This window comes from Muscardinus avellanarius (genome assembly GCF_963383645.1).
Source record: "Muscardinus avellanarius genome assembly, chromosome: 6".
Taxonomy (NCBI): Eukaryota; Metazoa; Chordata; class Mammalia; order Rodentia; family Gliridae; genus Muscardinus; species Muscardinus avellanarius.
This window is the reverse complement of record NC_137791.1, coordinates 64,973,887-64,995,280: the sequence shown is the minus strand read 5'-3', so window position 1 is coordinate 64,995,280 and position 21,394 is coordinate 64,973,887. Positions and strand designations below refer to the sequence as shown.

The window sequence follows — 21,394 nt, the reverse complement described above, 5'->3', positions numbered from 1 at the left end:
AACATTAGTCAAAACATGGTGAAATCTGAACAAAGCGTGCAGTTTGTTCAACAGTAGGGTACCAATATTCAATTCTTAGCTTTGACCCATGTAGCTTGGTTTATAAAATGTTCACATTAAGTTGGTTCTGGGCAAAGGGCCCATGGGAATGTTCCCCATGATATTTGTGGCATTCTATAAAACTAACATTATTTGAAAATTGAAAATTCATTTAAAGAGTAGAAGACTTAAGTATGTTCCTGTGTACCCAAGAACACGAAACTGAGCAGCAGTGATGCTCTCATAAGAACAGTGCAGAGACACGCACAGGTGTCTTTTCAAAACTCCCTGGGGAAGGGAGGAAGTGGTGCCTGGGGGCGTGAGGGGCTCCTGCAGGCTGCTCATGCTCTATTTCTTAACCTGGACTGGGATTTGCAGTGTCTTCATTTTATGGTAATTCACTAAGCTGTACTTTGTATTACAGTGCCCTTCAATCAAAGAGAAGTTTTAAAACACTTTTATATTACTGGTCAATATTTTCCCACTACCAAAAAATGTTAGAAGACAACTTTTGGAAATAGGTGAGGGGTACAAGTGTGCAGTGGGGGGACCTGTGTAGGCACAGATATAAGTTAATACCATAAGCATTAACTTTGCAGAGCTGGAAAAGACCTTGGGAATTAAGGAATCCAAAAGGGGTTCGTTCCTCATGGAGGTAGCCATGACATGGCCAGACACTGTGTCCTAGCCAAGTTCCTCAGGAGATTCTGATGCACACAGATATATACCACTGAGCTATCCCAGGGAGCTGAAGTGACTTTTCAAAGCCAAAATGTCCCACAAATGATACAAGAACCACATGCCCAGACTCATGACTCTCTATTCCACCTGCAGCCTGAAGCCTCCACCCAAGACTCCTGAGATCCTACAATTTCATTAGAAAAGTATCCGTAAGTTCTACCAACCTTCCTAAGCTTGTATCTACCTAGGGTTTTTCACCCTAGAAATTATACAGATTTCTCCAATATATTTTAGATTTCACACTTCTAAAACAACGTTAAAATATTTGTCATTTATTAAATAACTGCAGGTCACAGATTCCTAGGGTATTAAAACTAGAGCCCAGGCTGGGGATGTGGTGCAGAGGTAGAGTGCTTGCCCAGCGTCCACAAAGCCTTGGGTACATTTACCAGCACTGAGAGAATAAAAATAGAACAACAACAACAATAACAAAACTGGAGAACCACTAAACTTCAATGATTTCAAAAACAAGTTAAACTGATACAGAGATAGGAGGAACAATAATTTAGACTGGATTTATTCCCCAAGAGATAAATTATTTTACCATTGATGAGATAAAACAATATACAATATGTGATATTACTCGTTTTGGGCTTCAGTTTTTTATGTATAATTTAGCTTTTTATGGTTTCTGTGAATATTTCCATTAAAATAATTGTTGCTGAATGACAGTATCAAGAAACTAAATAGAACAACACAATTAAAAACTCAGTGGGATACTTAAAGTATTCCTTTTTAATGTGAAAATAGTTAGTGGTAAATTAAAGAGGAACTATGAATGCTTTTTCAGAAATAGCAGTGTTAGGTAGGTAATTGTGAGGAAGATAATCATCATACAGGCCAAAGCCACGTGATTCTGCCACAATCCCCAAGGTGAGAGGTCAATGCCTTGGTTTGTCAAGGGTTCTTCACCAGTACATCTGAAATTCAACAGAAAACAATATAACTTCATTCCTAACATCTGTTCAATTTACTCAATCTATTTACTATTCTTTAAAAAGGCTGACAAGTAACCAAACTGTTAATAATTATTCCTTCAGTATAATAGCAAACAGTGATTAAATGCTTACATTTTTGTTACTATCTATGCTAAGCAACTTGCACCTAATAGTTAATCCCAAAAACAATGGAAAGGGGTATAGCTATTACACACAATTATCAAGTAACCCTTCACTTACTTCTGATGGGGAAACCCTCAGCTTTAACTGAGGACGCCTGTGGTCCTTGTTAAGCTGATCAAAGTTCCCTCAAGTCCTGGTCACCCATAAGACAACCATCCAAAAAAACAACAACACAGGCTACAAATTCTTAAACTGAGGAGAGCAAAAGCTCCAAGCCGGTATCAGGATCCGTTGGCTCCCACACCAACACTGTAATGAGCATCGCAGACACTCAGCTATAGGGTGTTAGTAGCAGACTCAGGAATCAGACTCAAGCCTTACGTCATAGCTGGAACAGAGCAGGTAGAGTGGTCCTGCACAGGTTACAAAAGCAGCTGGTACTAAAACTCCATGACACAGCCACAGTTATGGCCCGCTACCATTATTGTGCACTTCTTATATTTTAGCAGTTCCAGGTGGTGGAACCCAGGGCTTTCTAACTCTGGGCTATACTCCCAGACCTATTTTTATATTTTGTTTAGAAACAGGGTCTCACTAAGTTGCTGAGAGACTCACTAAGTGGCTGAGGCTGGCTTCTAACCTGTGCGATCCTCCTGTCTCAGCCTCCCAAGCGCAGGGATTACAAGCGTGCGCCACCACGCCCAGCTAGAATCTATGTTTAGAACATGACACAGCCATTAAGAAATCTCACTGTAAAGCTGGGTGCAGTAGCACATATAAGTAGACTCAGCAATTTGGAAGACTATGGCAGGAGGATCACTTGAACTCCAAAATTCAAGGCCAGAGTGGGCAATATAGTAAGACTCCCATCCCCAAAGTAAGTAAATAAGTAAATGAATAAGTAAGTCTTATGATGGAACAATATTTTTAAGGACACATCATCACTGTAACTAGTTAAAAGAGAAGGAAATTCTAACGTATGCTACAAAATGGATTCACCATGAAGCCATTATGCTAAGAGTTAAAGTAAGTCAGTCACCAAAAGACAAATAATTAAGTGACTCCGTGTATATGAGGTTCATGGAGGTCAGAGACAAAGTAAGAAGGTGCTAGCTGGGCACTGGGAGTGAGTGTGAGGAGTTGTTGTTGAATGGGCAAGGCAGTTCAATGTGAGAAGACAGAGGTGGCAACAATGTGAATGTACTTAATGCTACTGAACTATATGCTTAAAATGGTTAAAAAGTTAAGTTTTATGTTTTACATAGTTTATCAGTAGACATAAAAGAGAAAAACAACTCTTCCATTCAGTTTTCAACTCACTCATTCATCCTACTCCACAATAAAACAGAGATATCTATAAGCTTATACAAAGTAACATCATTTTCTCAAAACCAAAATCAGAATTTACTTACCTGTTCTGGATTCCAGCAGGATTATTTTCTAGCCCAAAGTAAATGGCACCTATAACTAGTGCCAGTATGGCTGTAACAAGGATCTTTTCAAAAAGAAAAATGAAAATAAAAGTTTCAATTAGAGGTAAAAACAATCTATGTACCATTAATTTTATTTCTTTTATGTATAATTCGTTATTATGAGATACACTGCTACATAATCAGATCTCTCCATTGAGACAAACACTTTAAATTGTCTGGCCAGAGTCCAGTATACATTATTGCACTGCTTTCTAAATGAAATTGAAAATTAAGCTATCTATTGTTTGGGGAACTGAAAAGACAACAGAGCAGACTAGTGGACATGCTAAGATTGCTCCCAGTGTCCACCATGCACTGCTGAGTCAGGGCCCATTCAGGTACTTGGCCCACAAGGTAACAGAACATTGCAGGTTCCCGGGGAAATCATTTGGGGGATAAAGTCCAAGTGGCAAAGAGTTTGACCTGAATTGAACTCTCAAGGTTTCTGCCGGTAAACACGCACAATTTCATATTTCAAGAAGTTCAAGTGAAAACAGGATGTCTTTACTCTTAATATTAAAAAGTAAATAAAAAATTTAAAAGCACACACGCCAATTCAGACAATGGAATAATGCGTGCTGAGGAAGTAGGCGTGGGCAGGACCACGCTGATATCTGGGGAGTCCCTGCCTACATGGGAAAGTGCCCTGTCACTGTCATAAAGCACGCAACCAGCTGCCTCTGGGAACACTGAGTGCTTCCATCACCTGTCTCCTCTGTCACTGCTTCTCAGTGACAGAGGCCACCCAGGTCTCAGCCAGTGAGACCTGGGTCAACACCCTGCACCCGAGCTGCCAGCTCCTCCCCACCCTCACCTACTTTCCCTTGCTCAGCCTATGGGGCTGGCTCTCAAGGAGACTGCACCAATATCACTTGGGGTTTGGGGATGAAAAGCCTCTTAAGAATGCTTCCATTAGCAATGGCTTAAGGGTTACATTTTGATATAATGTATTTGAAGAATTCCACTTATTATCATTCATAAGGTAGTTATCAAAGTAAGAGAAATTGTAATCCATAGAACAAAAATTATCCCTACCATATATCTTGGAAATTTCAAAGTTTATAAAGAAAATTTCAATACTACAACAGTACCAAGACATGAAGGAACCTGTGAAGGTCATTTTTGGATGACGCAAGCCAAAGGAGAAAAACAAAACCATGATCTGAAAAAAAAATATTTTGTGAAACCTTATTCCAAAAAGGATATTACGTAAATATTTAACTTAGGAGATATCCTTAAAAATCCCATTGCCACCAATAAAAGCATTCAAAAAGAGGAAGAAAAAAATCCCTTTGCTAATTAGGCAAAAATTAGGGGGCGGACAAATCTATTACCCTGTCATATTTTCACTGTCCACAGGATATACTCTATTTCAACAGCTCAAGTTCCAAAATAAATACTTAGGACTCTATCAACATGCAACATGCACAAGTATATGAATTGATATACATTCATACATACAGTACAACTTTAAGAATATTCAGGCTTTTTTTTTTTTTTTTCGGTACCAAGGATGGAACCCAGGGGCATTGAACATCCGAGCTATACCTCCGGCCCTATTGTTTTAGTCTTATTTATTTATTTATTTATTTATTTATTTATTTATTTATGGTGGTACTGGGGGTGGAACCCAGGGGCTTTCTACCTCTGGGCTATATGCCCAGACCTATTTTTACATTTTATTTGGAAACAGGGTCTCACTAAGTTGCTGAGAGCCTCACTAAGTAGCTGAGGCTGTCTTCGAACCTGTGTGATCCTCCTATCTCAGCCTCCCAAGGGCAGGGATTACAAGTGCGCGCTACCACGCCCTGCTCGTCTTTTTTATTTTTGAAACAGGGTCTCACTGAGTTGTGAAGGACCTCACTAGGTAGCTGAGGCTGTCCACGAACCACAATCCTCCAGTCTCAACCTCCTGAATGATGGGATTACAAGTGTGCACCCCTGCGCCCAGCAATATTCAGTCTTTTAAACAAGAAGTTCCACATCATCATTTGCATTTAAACTTGATATCTTATAATAACACTATCAGTATTATCATTAGGATGTTGTCTAACACCATCAAAGTTCTAAAAGTATTTCCACTCAATTTCCAAAAATATTAACAAAACTATGTGTCCCATGAGTATGCTTTTACAAGGCGTGTCTTTGTTTATTACTTTCTTACACAAAGAGCAAAAAACACCAGGCAAACATTGCACAATGGAGCAGATGACCTCTGAGCTATACCCCCAAACCTATTTTTGTTCTTATTTTTATTTTAAAACAGGGTCTTACTAGGTTGATGAGAGTCTTGCTACTTGCTGAGACTATCCTCAAACCTGTAAGCCTCTTATCTCAGCCTCCCAAGTTTGGTATTACAGGTGTGTACCACCACGCCTGGCACCATAAGGAATTTTAACGTTCCATTTAACACTCCATATCCAAAACTTAAGAGATATAAAAAACATATAAGATTAAAGACCCCATGCCAAGGGTCAATAAACTATGGCCCACAGGGCAAACAGGACCAGACTTGTGTTTTTGTTAAGCTTATAAACAAGAATGGTTTTGATCAATTTTTAATACCTGGGAGCAAAGAGACAAAGGATAACATTTCTTACAACATGAAATTCATACTTCAGTGTCCAGGAATAAAGTTTTACTAGAACACAGGCAGGTTCATGTGTTCATGTATGAGCCAGGGCTGCTTTCACACTAAGATAGCAGGGTTGGCTATCTAAGACAAAGACCGTGTATGGTCTGCAAAGGCTAAAATACCTGCCATATGGCTCTTTACCAAAAAAGGTTTGCCTGTTCCTACACTAACAATCAAGTATTCGCAAACCTCAACAAGACTTGTCCCGTAAGCTCGGGAATTCCCCTTAATCTAGAGAAGGCTACTTCTCTGAACATCGCTGGAATTCCTATTGTGGTGCCGAGTCCACTGATGAGGTAAGTGGGCTGGAGTGCACCTGGAGGCATGTTTGCATCATAAGGAAGCCTAGGACCAAAACAGGCCACAGTGCTAGTGGAGTGCCAGAAGCTTGTGCTAATCATGCCCCGTCCAGAGCTACCACACATAAGTCTTGGATAATACACTTACAAACCACTTTCAGAGTTAAGGAGTAAAACCTAATGCAGAAATCACACTGAAGAATGGACTCATTCCATCATCTCTCTATAGAACAAAGGTTGATGAATCTAACTTACCTGAGGTGTTTCCAAATTACATCAAATCTATTTTCAGACAATACAATTAAATTACCTTCAGGTAGTTTAGTTCCCTCACCACCTGATTTCAACTGCAAATCAACTTTCTTCTCCCTACCTTTCTCTCCCCTCTCCATCCCTCTTCTTCTTAATCTTTCTGCATAACCCTTTCTGCCACCTGACATGCTATTTTTTTTCTTTATTCAGTTATCCCTCTCCTCATAAGAAAATAAGGTAATAGAGCAGAGATTTCTGTTTTTCTCCTTTTGTTCATGCCTGTACTAGAGTCTCATGATGTTGGGTTGAACTTCTGGAATGAATCAATGAACAACAGTGGACAGCTACGAGAAAATCCCATATATGGCTGTCATGGTCTTACTTAGAAAATTCGACTATGATTTTCCATTATAATATGTTCATTTTTATTTTTATTTATTTATTTGGTAATACTGGGGGTGGAACCCAGGGGCTTTCTACCTCCGGGCTATGCTCCCAGACCTATTTCATACTTTATTTGGAAACAGGGTCTCACCAAGTTACTGAGAGCCTCACTAAGTAGCTGAGGCTGGCTTCGAAACTGTGTGATCCTCCTGTCTCAGCCTCCCAAGTACTGGGATTACAAGCATGTGCCACCACGCCCGGCTTCCATTATAATATGTTTAAACCATAAAAATTCTGAGATAGGTAGCCCAAGAAAACACTAAAAAAGGTTTATATGAGTAATAATTCAGTTGTGTTTCACACGTTTCATTGAGTGTTTCTATATCCCACATTGGAAAAAAAAAAAAAAACAACAGAAGGATGAGTAGATGAACATAATCCTAGAGCAGAGCACAGCAAAACCAAAATGCTCCCCTATGAGAAGTCCACAGCACAATTAAAAAAAAAATCTGTCAGGTTACCTGAGCTATAGAAGCCTGAGGATTACCGAGTAGATTTTTGAATGAGCGCCTGGTAATCCATCTGAGTTGGTGACATAAGGAGGTGGGATAGGCAATGTCCTTGGAGGTAAAGCTCTTCTTCTTTTTCTGACCAATCGAGAGTTGCTCTAAACTATCTTTTGTTTCTCTGTAGAAAGAGGAGTTGGCGTAAAACTCAGCTAAGTTTTCTATGATTGTCTTTTCTTTTTTGGCAAGGTCTTCAATCTGATCATAGGCTTTGGAATAAAAGTCAACAAAGAAAGGAAACATTATTAACAGATAACAGATGATTTAACCCAGTTTTCTGTGATTTCCCCCCTTCTTTTAGATAACACTGAGGTGTTATATAAAGCTTGAAGGTAAAATAGTTTTTCCCTTCTTTAGACATTAGAAAAACACAATTGAGCTGAACTTCTCACAATGTTTTGGGCCCAAATTCTTAAAATAAACTTCTTACCATATATATCTATAATTCTTAACATAAAAATCTGGATTTTGCTTTTCTATTATGTTCAAATGTATAAACTGCTCTGTTTTTTACTTTATTTATTTATTTATTTATTTATTTGGTGGTACTGGGGTTCCTGGAAACCCTTCTACCTCTGGTTACACTCCCAGACCTATTTTTATACATTTTTATTTGGAAACAGGGTCTCTTAAGCCAGCGCATCTGGCTTCGAACCTGCGCGATCCTCCAGTTTCCACCTCCCAAGCACAGGGATTACAAGCATGCGCCACCATGCCCGGCTTTGTTTCTTATTTTAAAGATACTATAAAGAACCAAGCATGATGGCACATGCCTTTAATTCCAGTCCTTGGGAGTCTGAGACAGGAGGATTGCAGGTTTAAGGAGAGCCTCAGCAACTTAGTGTGCTGGAGCCAGCCGGGTTCCAAAGAGAGGCATGAGGATAAAAGATTTTAACTCTCAAGAATTTGATTCCAAGAATTTTTAATTAAACGTGGGGGGAACGCCACCCTACTCCTGAATTGATACCTCTATTGGCCGATCCCTGCTTGCTCCTTGGTCAATATTTCCTACTGGCTGACCCCCGATCCTGGGCCAATATTCCCTATTGGGCCAACAACAGGTTTATTTCTCTTGAGGTATTTATACAGTTGCAGGTCAATCAATATCCTTGTGCCATCACCACCTGATCTTCTCTCAGAACTTTTACATTGAACATTCTATGACCCCAAACCTTGTTGACTCTGGGCAAAGGACAGTCAACTGAGTCAGAAATATTCTTTTAGGGGAAAACCTTAATAGCTTCCCACATTAGTGAGGCCCTCAGCAACTTAAAATTAAAAATAGACCTGCGGGTAAAGTTAAGAGGTAAAATGCCCCTGGGTCTCTGTCTCTGTCTCTGTCTCTGTCTCTCTCTCTCTTTCTCTTTCTCTCTCTCTCACACGCACACACACACACACACACACACACACACACACACACAAATACTATAAACAATAGTATTTATTTTTAATGGAAATTCCCCTTACAACTGACTGTATTATATAAATACTCATCAATGAAATTAACTAAAAAAACCACTTGCAATACTCATTAACAACTAAGCCTATCTTCTCTTGACTAGAATCAGAATATTCATAACTGTAATTGCACAAAGCCTTTTTATTTTTTTGCTTGGTAAAGCTTAAACAATTATTTTCCTCAAAAACTATTTCGATTGATAAATTAAGATGTTTGCAGCCGGGCGTGGTGGCGCACACTTGTAATCCCAGCATTTGAAAGGCTGAGACAGGAGGACTGTGCATGTTTGAAGCCAACCTCAGCTACTTAGTGAGGCCCTTTACAACTCAGTAAGACCCTGTTTCAAAATTTAAAAAAAAAAAATGGAGCTGGGCTGGGGGTGTTGCCCAGAGGTAGACTGCTCCTGGGTTCCATCCCCAGTACCTTAAAAAAAAAAAAAGTATGTCTATATAACTTGCAGATTGAGTGATCTGAGCATAACAAACAATAGATATTCTAAAACTTAGAGAAATGAGAGTTCTGAGGAGGAGAAAAAGTAGAGCAAAATACTGGCATTTCAACATTAAGGTTTAAATATGATAAATAAATGTGGCATTAGGGAGATGGGATGGCATACTATCCAGATATTAAAATATGAATTTGCTGTGGAATGACACAGCACCATGTTTTAATGAGTCACCACTTTGCTCATCTTCAGCTAAATCTGTGACTCCACAAGACACACATACCATCATGGTCTTCTCTGTTTAATACCACAGCAGGGGAGTCTCCATTAATGATGTCCAGGAAGAAGTCTGCAGGGTTATTGTAGGGCTCACAGCGGTAACCTACGAAAGAAAGCAATCTAAAATTACAACTTCATGTTCTTGGGAGAAAAAAAGAGGACTCACATACTTAGGGAGAGGAAGGGGAGGTGAGGGAAGGGAGAATCTAATAACTTCCCCCTCGTCTTTTTGGTCTTTTTCCCCCTAATTTATCCTTTCCTCTTATATATTTCATTAACAACAAAAAATATTCCAAACTAATCTTGGACTCTTTGGAACATACTACATTTGTCATTACCCAGCCTAAATAATAAGACTCAACCAGCTACCAATATATATGGTGTGGTGTTTATCAGGACTTCTTCAAATATCTAAATCTGGGTCCAAGAAAAAAAAATTAACTGTTCAGTGCTATGCATGTTAGAAATTATTGCTTTCCGCATTCTAAACTCAGAGGTCCCAAGGCTGCCATAATTCCAAATAAAGGAGAAATCCCTAGAGCAGCATCCTCAAGGGAATGTGACCTTCACAGCATACCTGAGTCTGACCTCAGCTTCTTGTAGCACAAACATCTAAAATTGGCCTGAAGTCTAACTCTTACATTCATCTCCCCTGGGTGCCCCAGACCCACATATACTTGATTATTTTTATTTTTATTTTTATTTTTTTGTGGTACCAAGAATGGAATCCAGAGGTTTTCTACCTCTGGACTACACTCCCTTAATTATTTTCTATTTTATTTGGAAATAGGGTCTCAGTGAGTTGCTGAGAGCCTCACTAAGTAGCTGAGGCAGGCTTAGAACCTGTGTGATCCTCCTGTCTCAGCCTCCCATGTGCTGGGATTACAAGTATGTGCCACCATGCCCGGCTACTTCATTATTTATTTATTTATTTATTATTTATTTTTGGCGGTAGTGGGGTTCCTAGACACCTCGGGGCTATACTCCCAGATTAAATGACAGACATTAAAAAAACTTTTTTAAAAGATATCTAGTGAATATTTAAAACTGTATTGGGGTTTGTGAATTTGGCTTGTGAAACCAACACATTTATTACTGAACTTTCAAGGAAAAGGCACCTTAACTGGGAAGTAAAACAAACATATGCTCAGTACACTCACACACAACACACACACACACACACACACACACACACACACACACACATGCTCACGCACATGTACACATACACATACATGCACACATGCATACTCAAATAAAACAGCAAAAGGAAAGACACATAACCAGGAAGCAAGTTCTGCAAAGTAAAGAAAAATTCTGGCACTGAACTGACCAAAGATGGTTTAGAGCTATGGAACCCAAGGTACATTTATGCAAAAGCCAAAGAGCACAGCACAACTGCTGACCCTCTCTGCTCCCTCCCAGGGTTCTAGGAGTGAAGGATCTACTGCATGAGAAAGGCAACCACACCTGCTGATGAGAAGTTCTCCAAGGCCTCCTGTGCGGGCCCATGGAACATTAGTTTTCCTGCGGCCAATAAGGTAAGACTATCGAACAGCTTGAAGATAGAATATCGAGGCTGATGAATAGAGAAGATGATTGTTCGTCCATGTTTAGACATCCTACATTAGAAGACAAATCAAATTAAAAATGTCATTAAACATCTAAACTCTGCAATTCTTGATAAAGTATTTTATTTATTCTTGCTGTTACATCATTTGTTTTCAGTTCAACTTAATTTTCTCTTACTAACGTCTCATCTCATCTTACATGATCTATTTGTTAGGTGGGGAACCTAAAGTTGATATTTTCTTAAAAAGACTAGGGCAACTAACTGGTAGTAAAGCTCAGCGGTAGAGGTTATTCTTAGAATGCATAAGATTCTGAGTTGAATTCAAAAAGGAAAGAAAAGGAGAGGAGAGGAGAATGTTTACTGATCATGCAGATTTCTGGGCAATCTTCCAACACACTGAATTAAACTCTCTGGGGATAGGTACAAGGAACTCATATTATCAAGTATCCCAAGTATCTGTATGTACAATTAAATTTGGAAACCACTTACAGACAGAAATTAAGAGAATGGTCATGTGCCCAATTCTCATTGATCACCTAAGTCTTCTGGCTCTTTAGGAATTGGTTTTTATTCTTCCTCCCTGATAATACAATTACTATTACTAAGGACATGTTATGCGTTTGCTAAATGCTTTAGAGATCATTTGATTTCAATTTTCACTGCCAGTGTAAGGTAGTTTCAAAATTTTTCCTCCTTTTTACCGATCAGGCTTAAAGGTCAAGAAAGTGGCCAAGGGGCCACAGTTCCTAGGCAAAGTTGGGTTTTGATTTCTGGTGTCACTCCATGGCATAAACAATGTTAAACTATCTATTCACAGGGGTTATTGCTATGAACAGAGGAGTCAAAGGTTAAAATCACTTTTCAAAATTGTTATTAGCCGGATGTGGTGGTGCACACTTGTAATCTCAGCATTTGGGAGGCTGAGACAGGAGGCTCAAAGTTCTCAGAAGGTCTCAGATACTTAGTGAGGCCCTCCATAATTTAGAGAGATCCTGTTTCAAAGTAAAGAATAAAAAATAGGACAGGGGTTGTAGCTTGGGGGTCAAATACCCCTGGGTTTCATCCCTAGACCTGCCAAAACAAAAAACAACAACCAAAAAAACAACTTATTAAGAATCTTATGAGTGTTTGGGAAGCAGAAACACGAGGATCACAGTTCATGAACAGCCTCAGCTACTTAGTGAGCCCCTCCACAACTCAGTGAGACCCTGTTTCAAAAATAAAAAGTCTAAAAAATAGGGTTAGATGTGTAGCTCATAGGTACAATGCCCCTGGGTTCCATCACCAGTCCTGGAAAAATAAAAAAAAACTTATGAGAAAAATAACTATTGTAAGCATTTGATAGCACCTACTATTCATCAGCATGTGTCCAAGGGTGTGCACCCTCAAAGAAAATCAGGCCAGAAGATCAATAGTTTCAATACAGTGTGAGATATAAATATCTAAGGGCTCCTTGCAGCAAAATAGAAGAATTATAGGCCAATCTGAGGATAATAAATAGAATGTCAAAAGGTCCAACAGGAGTGAAAGAAGGAAAAGGTATTCAAGGTGTAAGAACAAGGTGAGCAAAGTGTGAAACTAAACAGTCTATTTGGAAAACTATCAGAAGCTCAATCTACAGAGAAAGGAGTGTGCGATTGTGCGTGTGTTTGTGTGTGTGTGTGTGTGTGTGCGCGCTGAGCAAAGTGTGAAACTAAACAGTCTATTTGGAAAACTATCAGAAGCTCAATCTACAGAGAAAGGAGTGTGCGATTGTGCGTGTGTTTGTGTGTGTGTGTGTGTGTGTGTGTGTGTGCGCGCTGAGCAAAGTGTGAAACTAAACAGTCTATTTGGAAAACTATCAGAAGCTCAATCTACAGAGAAAGGAGTGTGCGATTGTGCGTGTGTTTGTGTGTGTGTGTGTGTGTGTGCGCGCGCGCACGCGCGTGTGTGTGTTGGTGTTGAGTGAAGAATTTCATTAAGAGACTGCAGAAAAACAGGCCCATGATGAATCCTTCACTCAGACTGGAACTTTACTGGGTAGGAAGCAGGGAGCTGGCAAGGACCTGGAGCGGGATGTGGGACAGCATGAAGGCCCTGCCGCTCAGAGTGCGGTGTGAGGGGCAGGGGCGTCAGTGTCAGTATCTCCTCTTAGAATCTCCTGTGGAGAATCCTGGACTCTACTTCAGGCCTATGGAAGAGGCTCTGCACTTTAACCAGACGCCAGGTGATAAGTCTGCACAGTGGTGCTTGAAAAGAACTGAGCAGAACGCTCTGCGTGAGGCCAGATGCTTGTGTACTACACCAGACAGAACAAAGGAAATAGTCATGAGAGTCTGCACCAGTCAGCCATCATTTTCTAATGAACACTCTTAACAGAGTTAAAGGTAATAAAAATGTCATGGATATATATTCGTAACAAAACCTTAACCGATCCATAGCCTGGTATCTTTATGTGCAGCGGACATCCTAGCCTTACAGCATCTAAAACCCCATCATCTTTCTGATTCTTCCCTCCTAAAATAAAGTCTTGCTCACAAGACTGTGGGCAACAGAGAAAGCAAGGCAGTGATAGAGAGGGGAAGTCAGGAAGCTACTGTGTTTGGCAGCTTAGAAAATGAGACAGGAGTTTCCAAGGGTGATGGACAGAGGCAGAGGCCAGAGAATTTGGAGACTAGTTGGACTAAACAATTCAACTAGTTGACTGAGAAAATGAACAAATATATTGATAAAATGGTACTTGAATCTTTCAGTGTATGATGTTACTTATAAAAACTAGGAACAGCAAAGACTCAAAATAAGTTGGAGGTCTAAGATTGGAGACAAAATATTACTATGAACTCTGGGTTTGGTTTGTTTGGTGTTTTTTCTTTTTTGTGGTGTTGGGGATTGAATTCAGGGGCATACTGCTAGGTATTGAAGTCCGGGGCACACTACACATACCCTAGCCCTATTTTTATTTATTTATTTATTTATTTACTTACTTATTTATTTATATTTGGGGTGTTGGGATGGAACCCAGGAGCATTATACCTTCATATATCCCCAGCCAAATTTTTTATTCTTTACTTTGAAATAGGGTCTCACTAAGTTGCAGAGGGCCTCACGAAGTACCCAGATCCTCCCATCTCAGCCTCCCAGGTATGGAGATTACAAGTGTGCACCACCACGCCCAGCTCCTATTTTATTTTTTATCTGGAAACAAGATCTTGCTAACTTGTTGAAGCTGTCCTCAAACTTGTGATCCTTCTGTCACAGCCTCCTACATACTAGGATTACAGGTATATACCACCAAGCCCAGCTATCTATATATTACCTGTGTGTGTGTGTGTGTGTGTGTGTGTGTGTGTGTGTGTGTGTGTGTAATGTGTTTTTCCTAGGTCTATAAAACATCTAGAAGCAACGCTACTCCAAGAGCAGTGAGCACACTACACAACCAGATTATTCCTCGCAGAAACAGCTCATCCAGGCACAGTACAAAGCAAGACTGGAACATCCGAGTAACCAGAAAGTAAAGAATTTTTGAAGAATGATTAGGGAGATGTCAAAAAAAAAAAAAAGGCACATTGAAATGGCTTCCACTGGCCAAGCAGGGTTAATCAGATCATTACATAGTGACTAACAGATTATCACCTAATGTACAAAATGGGAACTGAATAGGAGAGGAGGGAACTCTTCCTTTCATAGAATGTCCAGCACTGCGTGTTAGGCAGCCACCCCGAGACCGAGCAGGAGCTATTAGCACACTAAAGCTGGTGGGAGAGATGAGGAATGGGACAGCCCCACAACACACCATTGTCTCCCCCCAACAAAATGCTAATCAAGTACAAAAGGGAAGGAGTCCTTCGCAGCAGAGCAGCCCAGCATCTCATCATCTCACCCAGTAACAGGTGAGATGATGGAGGTTCACACCACCTGTTGGGGTGCAGGCCCAGGTGTGGCACCCAGGAGCACACAGCAGCAGCTCCTGGCCCCAGTCAATACCTGGCACACAGTGATCCAGCTAAGGCCACCCCAGGACATGGACTGGGACGTGCAAGGACACACTCACAAGGGAAAGACTGAGGAGGTGTTACAGATTAGGAAAAAAAAAAAACTAGAAAAGATATTTTTCTGCAGAGGATCCTGAGACAGAAGAGCGACAGCCTGGAAACTGGTGATGTTTGACTGGAGTCTGAGGACTCCATGGTTGGGAAGCCATCCTCATGGTCCTCCTCACTGGAAGGCTAATGCGATGGGGTGTCCTCGCTCCTACAAGTGTTCACTAAGCAGTGTTTAGGGGTGCCAAGCATCAAGCTGGAAGAAACCTATGCAAGGCTGAAATGGGGGGCAGCAAAGACAGCAGAGTGTGTCAAAGGTGGGGAGCCAGGCGAGGGCAGAGAGAGTTCTTTGCTTTGCTCTTGGAGCTGCCCTGTCAGCTTGAGGTTATTTTTATTCATTTTTGAGAAGTTGTTCAAAACTAAACTTTTGAAATTTCTCCTATAATCATTCCTGCCACAGTCTCCTTTCTTGATAAAGGAGAGGTCATTGTTTTGGCTTCATTCCTCTGCTAGTTGAGGCCCACTCCTCAGGAGTGCGTGTCTCGGTCCTCACAGCCCAGGTCCAGTTCCCGGGCCCTTCCAGTTGATTTTGCCTTGAAAACGGGCACAGGATCCCTGCTCCAGCTCCCCGTGGGTATCCTACTCCAGCCCCAAGACCCTCATGGCTCCTTCCTGTATCTGCTCTCAACCTACCCAGCTGCACAGCCTCCCCACAGCCACAGCACTGCTCTGACACTCTCAGGATCCCTCCATGGTCCTCAGTGACAGAAAAGGACCCACTTCTCACAGCAGCCTGCGAGGTCTGTGTAGCTGCCACCAACTCAGCGCAGCTTGTGTCAATTCTAACTGTGATGACTGAACCCTGGCCTCCCCAGAACTCACAGGCTTAAGTCCTAACCCCACGGCGGCCTCAGAATGGGGCTACATTTGAAGACAATCTTCAAGAGGTCATGAATAACAAAAGTATCACTGAGCAGATGTCCACTTAAGAGGAGATTAGGACATGGGCACAAAGGGAGAGGGTGGCCAACCACAGGCCAGTGAGACAGGCCTGGGAAGAAACACCCGTGGTTACCTCGACCTCCATGTTCAGCCTCCAGGGATGGATGGAAAGTAATTGTTGCCTCTAAACCGCGGGCAGTGGTGGAGTGATGATAGTAGCCACTCCCATTCTCCTCAACTCACTGGGTCCTTGCCCCTCTGGAGTCTCTGATGTCCCACACACCTCAGGCATGCTCTGCCTTGGGACCACTGCCTGCTCCTTCCAGCTAGAGGTCTCTTCTGCCAGGGAGAGCAGGCCTCACTCCCTCTCTCCCAGCTAGCAGGTACACACTTGAGCTCTTCTCTGAACCCCCTGCTGTTTCCACCAGCTCCCCACCCCCACAGCCTTCCTTCCTGAGCTCTTGTTTCATCTTGCTTGATAACACTTTGATGTTCACTGGTTGCTTCCCTCTAACAAAGAAGGAAGAAATTTTGCCATTCACTTCTGAATCCCCTGTACCAAGAATACCAGGTACAAGAAGTGATCAGATGTTAAATAAATAACAGAACTGTAAGCCCAGTTTTGGGGAGGTTGAGACAGGAGGATTGCAGGAGCAAGGCTAGCAGCAACTTAGTGAAACCCTGTTTCCAAATAAAAAATAAAATATGGCTGGAGGTGTAGCCTGGCAGAATATCCCTGGGTTCAATCAACACACACACACACACACACACACACACACACACACACACACAGACACACACACACACACACACACAGAAAAGTAAGAAAGAAATAGCCAGGCATGGTGGTGTATACTTGTAATCTTAGTACTTGGGAGGCTGAAACAGGAGCATCCAGGTTCGCAGCCAGCTTCAGCTACTTACTGAGGCTCTTCCCAACTTAGTTAGGCCCTGTTTCAAAAAATAAAGAATTACAAATAAGGCTGGGGGTGTAGCTCGAAGGTAAAATGCCCCTGGGTTCTGTTCCCAGTACCACAAAAAAAGAAAGAAAGAAAAGAAAAAAGGAAAGAAAAGAGAGAGCAATGTTCTTGATGCACTTGCACTCACCTTTTCAAGAGTAAAAAGACAGCATTTGCTGTGCTTGAGTCTAAGCCAGTTGTGGGCTCATCCAGGAACAAGATGGAAGGATCAGTGATCAGCTCCATTGCCATGCTAGTCCTTTTCCTTTCTCCCCCAGACACACCACGGAGAAACTGAGTTCCAACCTAAAACGCAAATCACTGTCATTATCAACAGGAACAACCATGATCACTATCATTCAGCCCATCCTGCTAGAGACATGTTAGCTCTTGATTCTCACTCTGCACAATAGCAAGTAAAGGAATACCTGGGAGAAGGAGTCAGTTTCCCTTTACCAGATGCACTGGGCAAAACTACTAAGTGTGTAACCTGAGATGAAGTCCATGCTTTTAATGGTTCTATAGGTTCCTTATCCTGTCAAATATAGAGTTTAAAATAGTAAGTTAAAACTGGGTGTGGCGGCACACACTTGTAATCCCAGCACTTGGGAGGCTGAGACAGGAGGATCGCAGAATCACAGCCAACCTTAGCTACTAAGGCCCTTTGCAACTTAGTGAGATCCTGCTTCAAAATAAAGAATAAAATGTGGGGCTGGGTTTGGCTCAGAGGTAGAATGTGTCTGGGTTCAACCCCTAGTACCACAAAAAATAAATAAATGAATAGCGAGTTAGAAGCTGAGCATGGTGGCATACGTTTGTAATCCCAGCATTTGGGAGGCTGAGACAGGAGGATCACAGTTCATGGACAGCCTCAGCTACTTAGTGAGGCCCTTTGCAACTCAGTGAGAACCGGTTTCAAAATAAAAAAATAAAAAATAGGGCTGGGGGTGTAGCTAGGAGGTGGAATGCCCCTGTGTTCAATCCCCAATACCACACACAAACAAATTGCAAGTTAGAATATGAGCAGAAATGGCCCTGATAGAGTGAGATCACAGGATAAAACAGGAGATAAATACAGGAGAGGAAAAAGGAAAGCATCTCTAATAATTTATTAGTCACCTAACAAACCCCTCTTCACAAACTATCTACACCAAATGTCCCCAGTGGACTTATAAGAAGTGGGGGACCTTGGAGCCATATTATATATAATACCAAATATACCACATTAACACACTTTCAATCAACAGAAAGCTTTCCAAATTGATGCTGCCCACTTTCTAACTCACTGCAGAATTCCCAATTCATCCTTTCAGACAAATCCAGAAGGTGGGATATTCCACAGAGCACTGGCTTAATCTTTTCAACCAGTCAATTTCAGCATGTGTGCCAAGAGGAGTTAGAAGGCTTTGGGGTGGCAGGAAGTAGAAAACAATTCTGAAATTCAAAGTCTCCAAAGAGATAATAATCACAGGCTACTCATGACCCTTGGCTGTATCCCATTAATAACTGCACAGTAAGAGAAATTTGGAGACAGTCTGAGGAAGATGAATGAATGTGGGCTTGACAGAGCTGATGACATGAAGACTTTTGTTCATTGATAATAATATTACAGTTAGGTAGCCAAATGTCCTTTTTCTTTTGTTTTTATGTTTATTTACTTATTTATTTGGTGCTAGGGATGAAGCCCAGGGCCTCACACTTTGCAAAAGCATATTCTACCACTGAACCACACACTTAGCCTCTTGGCTTTGTGTTTTGCAGGTGCATAATGACTTTTTAGGGACAAAGTAAGATATAATTTTCTTTAAAATACTTCAGTAAGAAATGGCTATTAAGATTATGGGATAAGCCAGGCATGGTGGCGCACGCTTCTAATCTCAGCATTTGGGAAGCTGAAACCCAGAGGATCGCGGTTCGCGGACAGCCTCAGCTACTTAGTGAGGCTCTTTGCAACTCAGAGAGACCCAGTTTCAAAATAAAGAATAAAAAATAGGGCAGGGAGTATAGCTCAGAAGTCGAATGCCCCTGGGTTCCGTCCCCAGACCCGCAAATCAATCAATCAATAAATAAATAATAAAAAGATTATGGGATAAGATGCTAACTACTGAGAAATCTAGGTCTATTAGAGCCAGGCATGGTGGTGCACACTTATAATTCCAGTACTTGGGGGGCTGAGACAGAAGGATCTGAGGTTCAAGAACAGCCTCAGTAAGTAGTGAGTCTCTCATCAACTTAACAAGACCCTGCTTCAAAAATAAAAATACAATAGGACTGGGGATGTAGCTTGGAGATAGAATGCCCCTTGGCTCAATCCCCAGTACCACAACAAAAATTGTTAGTAATTATTCTCTTATGTTAAGTATCTCATAATCATATCATTATAGCGGTCGATTTTCTCTATATTTTTCAAGTTTTATTTAAAAGATCAAAATTATCTCAGTCAATGAAATTACATGAATTCTTAGAAGTTAACAACTGCCTTTGTACATGTTCCCTGGAAATCCAAATGAACAATTTAGAGAAATGAATGCTTAAAGGTTAAGAACAGGACTGGAGATGTAGCTCAGTGGTAGAGCACTTGCTCTGGATTCACTGACATTACAAAATCATCATCATCATCATCATTGTAAAAGAAAGTACCTTGCTGGAAAGACAAAATCAAGCAAATAAACATAGCTAAAGCAAAGAAAACTCCATTACTCAAAAAACAACAATAAGTGGTTAATGGTAGCATTTCAGAATGATTCTTCCAAACAAAATATAGCAAAATACACCTTACATAAAAGATTGTCAGCAGGTAGCATGCCAGACCCCTGGATAAACCAGGCACAGTGAGACGCTGGGTTCCGGGCGGGGGTCGCGCGGGTCACCCCTGCCAGGGCCCGGGTCACGGGACTCTGGGCCCGGGCCGAACTGAGTGTAGCAAGCTAGACCCCTGGAGAAACCAGGCCCAGTAACACGTTGGGTTCCGGGCGGGGTTCGCGCGGGGCACGCCAGCCGGGTCCTGGGTCACGGGACTCTGGGCCCCTTGCCGAACTGTGCGTAACATGCCAGACCCCTGGAGAAACCGGGCTCAGTACCCTGGCTTCCGAGCAGGGGTCGCGCGGAGCATGCCAGCCGGGGCCGGGTAGCGGGACCCTGGGCCCCAGGCGGAGTAGTGCGGAGCACTCTGGACCCATGGGGAAACCGACCGGGTTACAGTGCTACTGAGTGAGTGCCTGATCCCACTACCTCCTCAAACCACATATACTGTCTTCTCTTATTTAAAAAAAAAAAAAAAAAAGGAACAGAAAAAAAAAAGAAAAATATCGGAGAGGAGTTTAGAAAGCCGTTATGGATGCCAGGACACTGGAGATGCAGACAAAACTTATCTAAATGCCCTGGAACTTATGGAAAAATTCCCCGTGAAGGAGGACAGCTATTTCTCTATATTGTTAAGAATCTCAGACATCACCTGTAAGGAGAGAGTTTAGCGGAGACCAAGGAGAAAGGCGGTGTTGAAAGAGGTCTCCGCGATGGCGGTGGAGACTGGTATTCAGGAGAAGCAGAAACCGGATCCTACCACCCTTAATTTTTTGGAGAAATTACACCAAATTTCGAATGCTACCATAATGCATGCTTAGGAACACTGGACAACATTCAGAGTGGAAAAAGAGCCTGGGAAGGATTTGAAATGGTGGAGGCAGTGGCAATGGCAGTGGTCAGTACTCAGGGGAGGCAGATATCTGATACATTACACCTGGAACCTTTGAAATAATAACCACAGAGACAGTGATCGGAAGCTGCTGAGGGGTTAGGCGGTGCCGGGGCCAGTGGCCGACATCGGAGCTTTCTGTGAGGCAAGGCCAGTACTGAGGCCTCTGTGGCTGGGATTGGAGCCTGCCGAGGGGTTAGACTGATGCTGGGGCCAGCGAGACCGGCATCGGAGCCTGCCATGAGGCAAGGCTGGTGCTGGGGTCTTCGAGGTCGGGTCCGGAGCCTGCTGAGTGGTTAGGCCAGTGCTAGGGCCAGCGAGGCCAGCATCGGAGCCTGCCGTGAGGCAAGGCCGGTACTGGGGCCTCCGAGGCCAGGATAAGAGCCTGCCGAGGGGTTAGGCCGGTGCTCGGGCCAGCAAGGCCGGCATCGGAGCCTGCCGAGAGGCAAGGCCAGTACTGGGGCCTCCGAGGCCAGAATAAGAGCATGCCGAGGAGTTAGGCTGGTGCTGGGGCCAGCGAGGCCGGCATCGGAGCCTGCCGTGAGGCATGGCCGGTGCTGGGGCCTCTGAGGCCG

The 21,394-nt window shown here is 42.3% G+C and overlaps 1 protein-coding gene across 1 annotated transcript in view; it reads right to left on the bottom strand.

Moving 5' to 3' along the window:
- Positions 1 to 1,552: 1,552 nt before the first annotated feature.
- The window catches only part of LOC308264062 (broad substrate specificity ATP-binding cassette transporter ABCG2-like), a gene marked incomplete at both ends in the record, with an annotated part of 30,866 nt that continues 11,024 nt past the window's right edge, over positions 1,553 to 21,394 (bottom strand). The window contains 6 exons of the mRNA XM_080697205.1: positions 1,553 to 1,700; positions 3,254 to 3,336; positions 7,405 to 7,658; positions 9,637 to 9,735; positions 11,103 to 11,254; positions 17,274 to 17,431. Coding sequence (XP_080553331.1) covers positions 1,553 to 1,700; positions 3,254 to 3,336; positions 7,405 to 7,658; positions 9,637 to 9,735; positions 11,103 to 11,254; positions 17,274 to 17,431 — 894 coding nt within the window. The remainder of the gene's footprint in view (positions 1,701 to 3,253; positions 3,337 to 7,404; positions 7,659 to 9,636; positions 9,736 to 11,102; positions 11,255 to 17,273; positions 17,432 to 21,394) is intronic.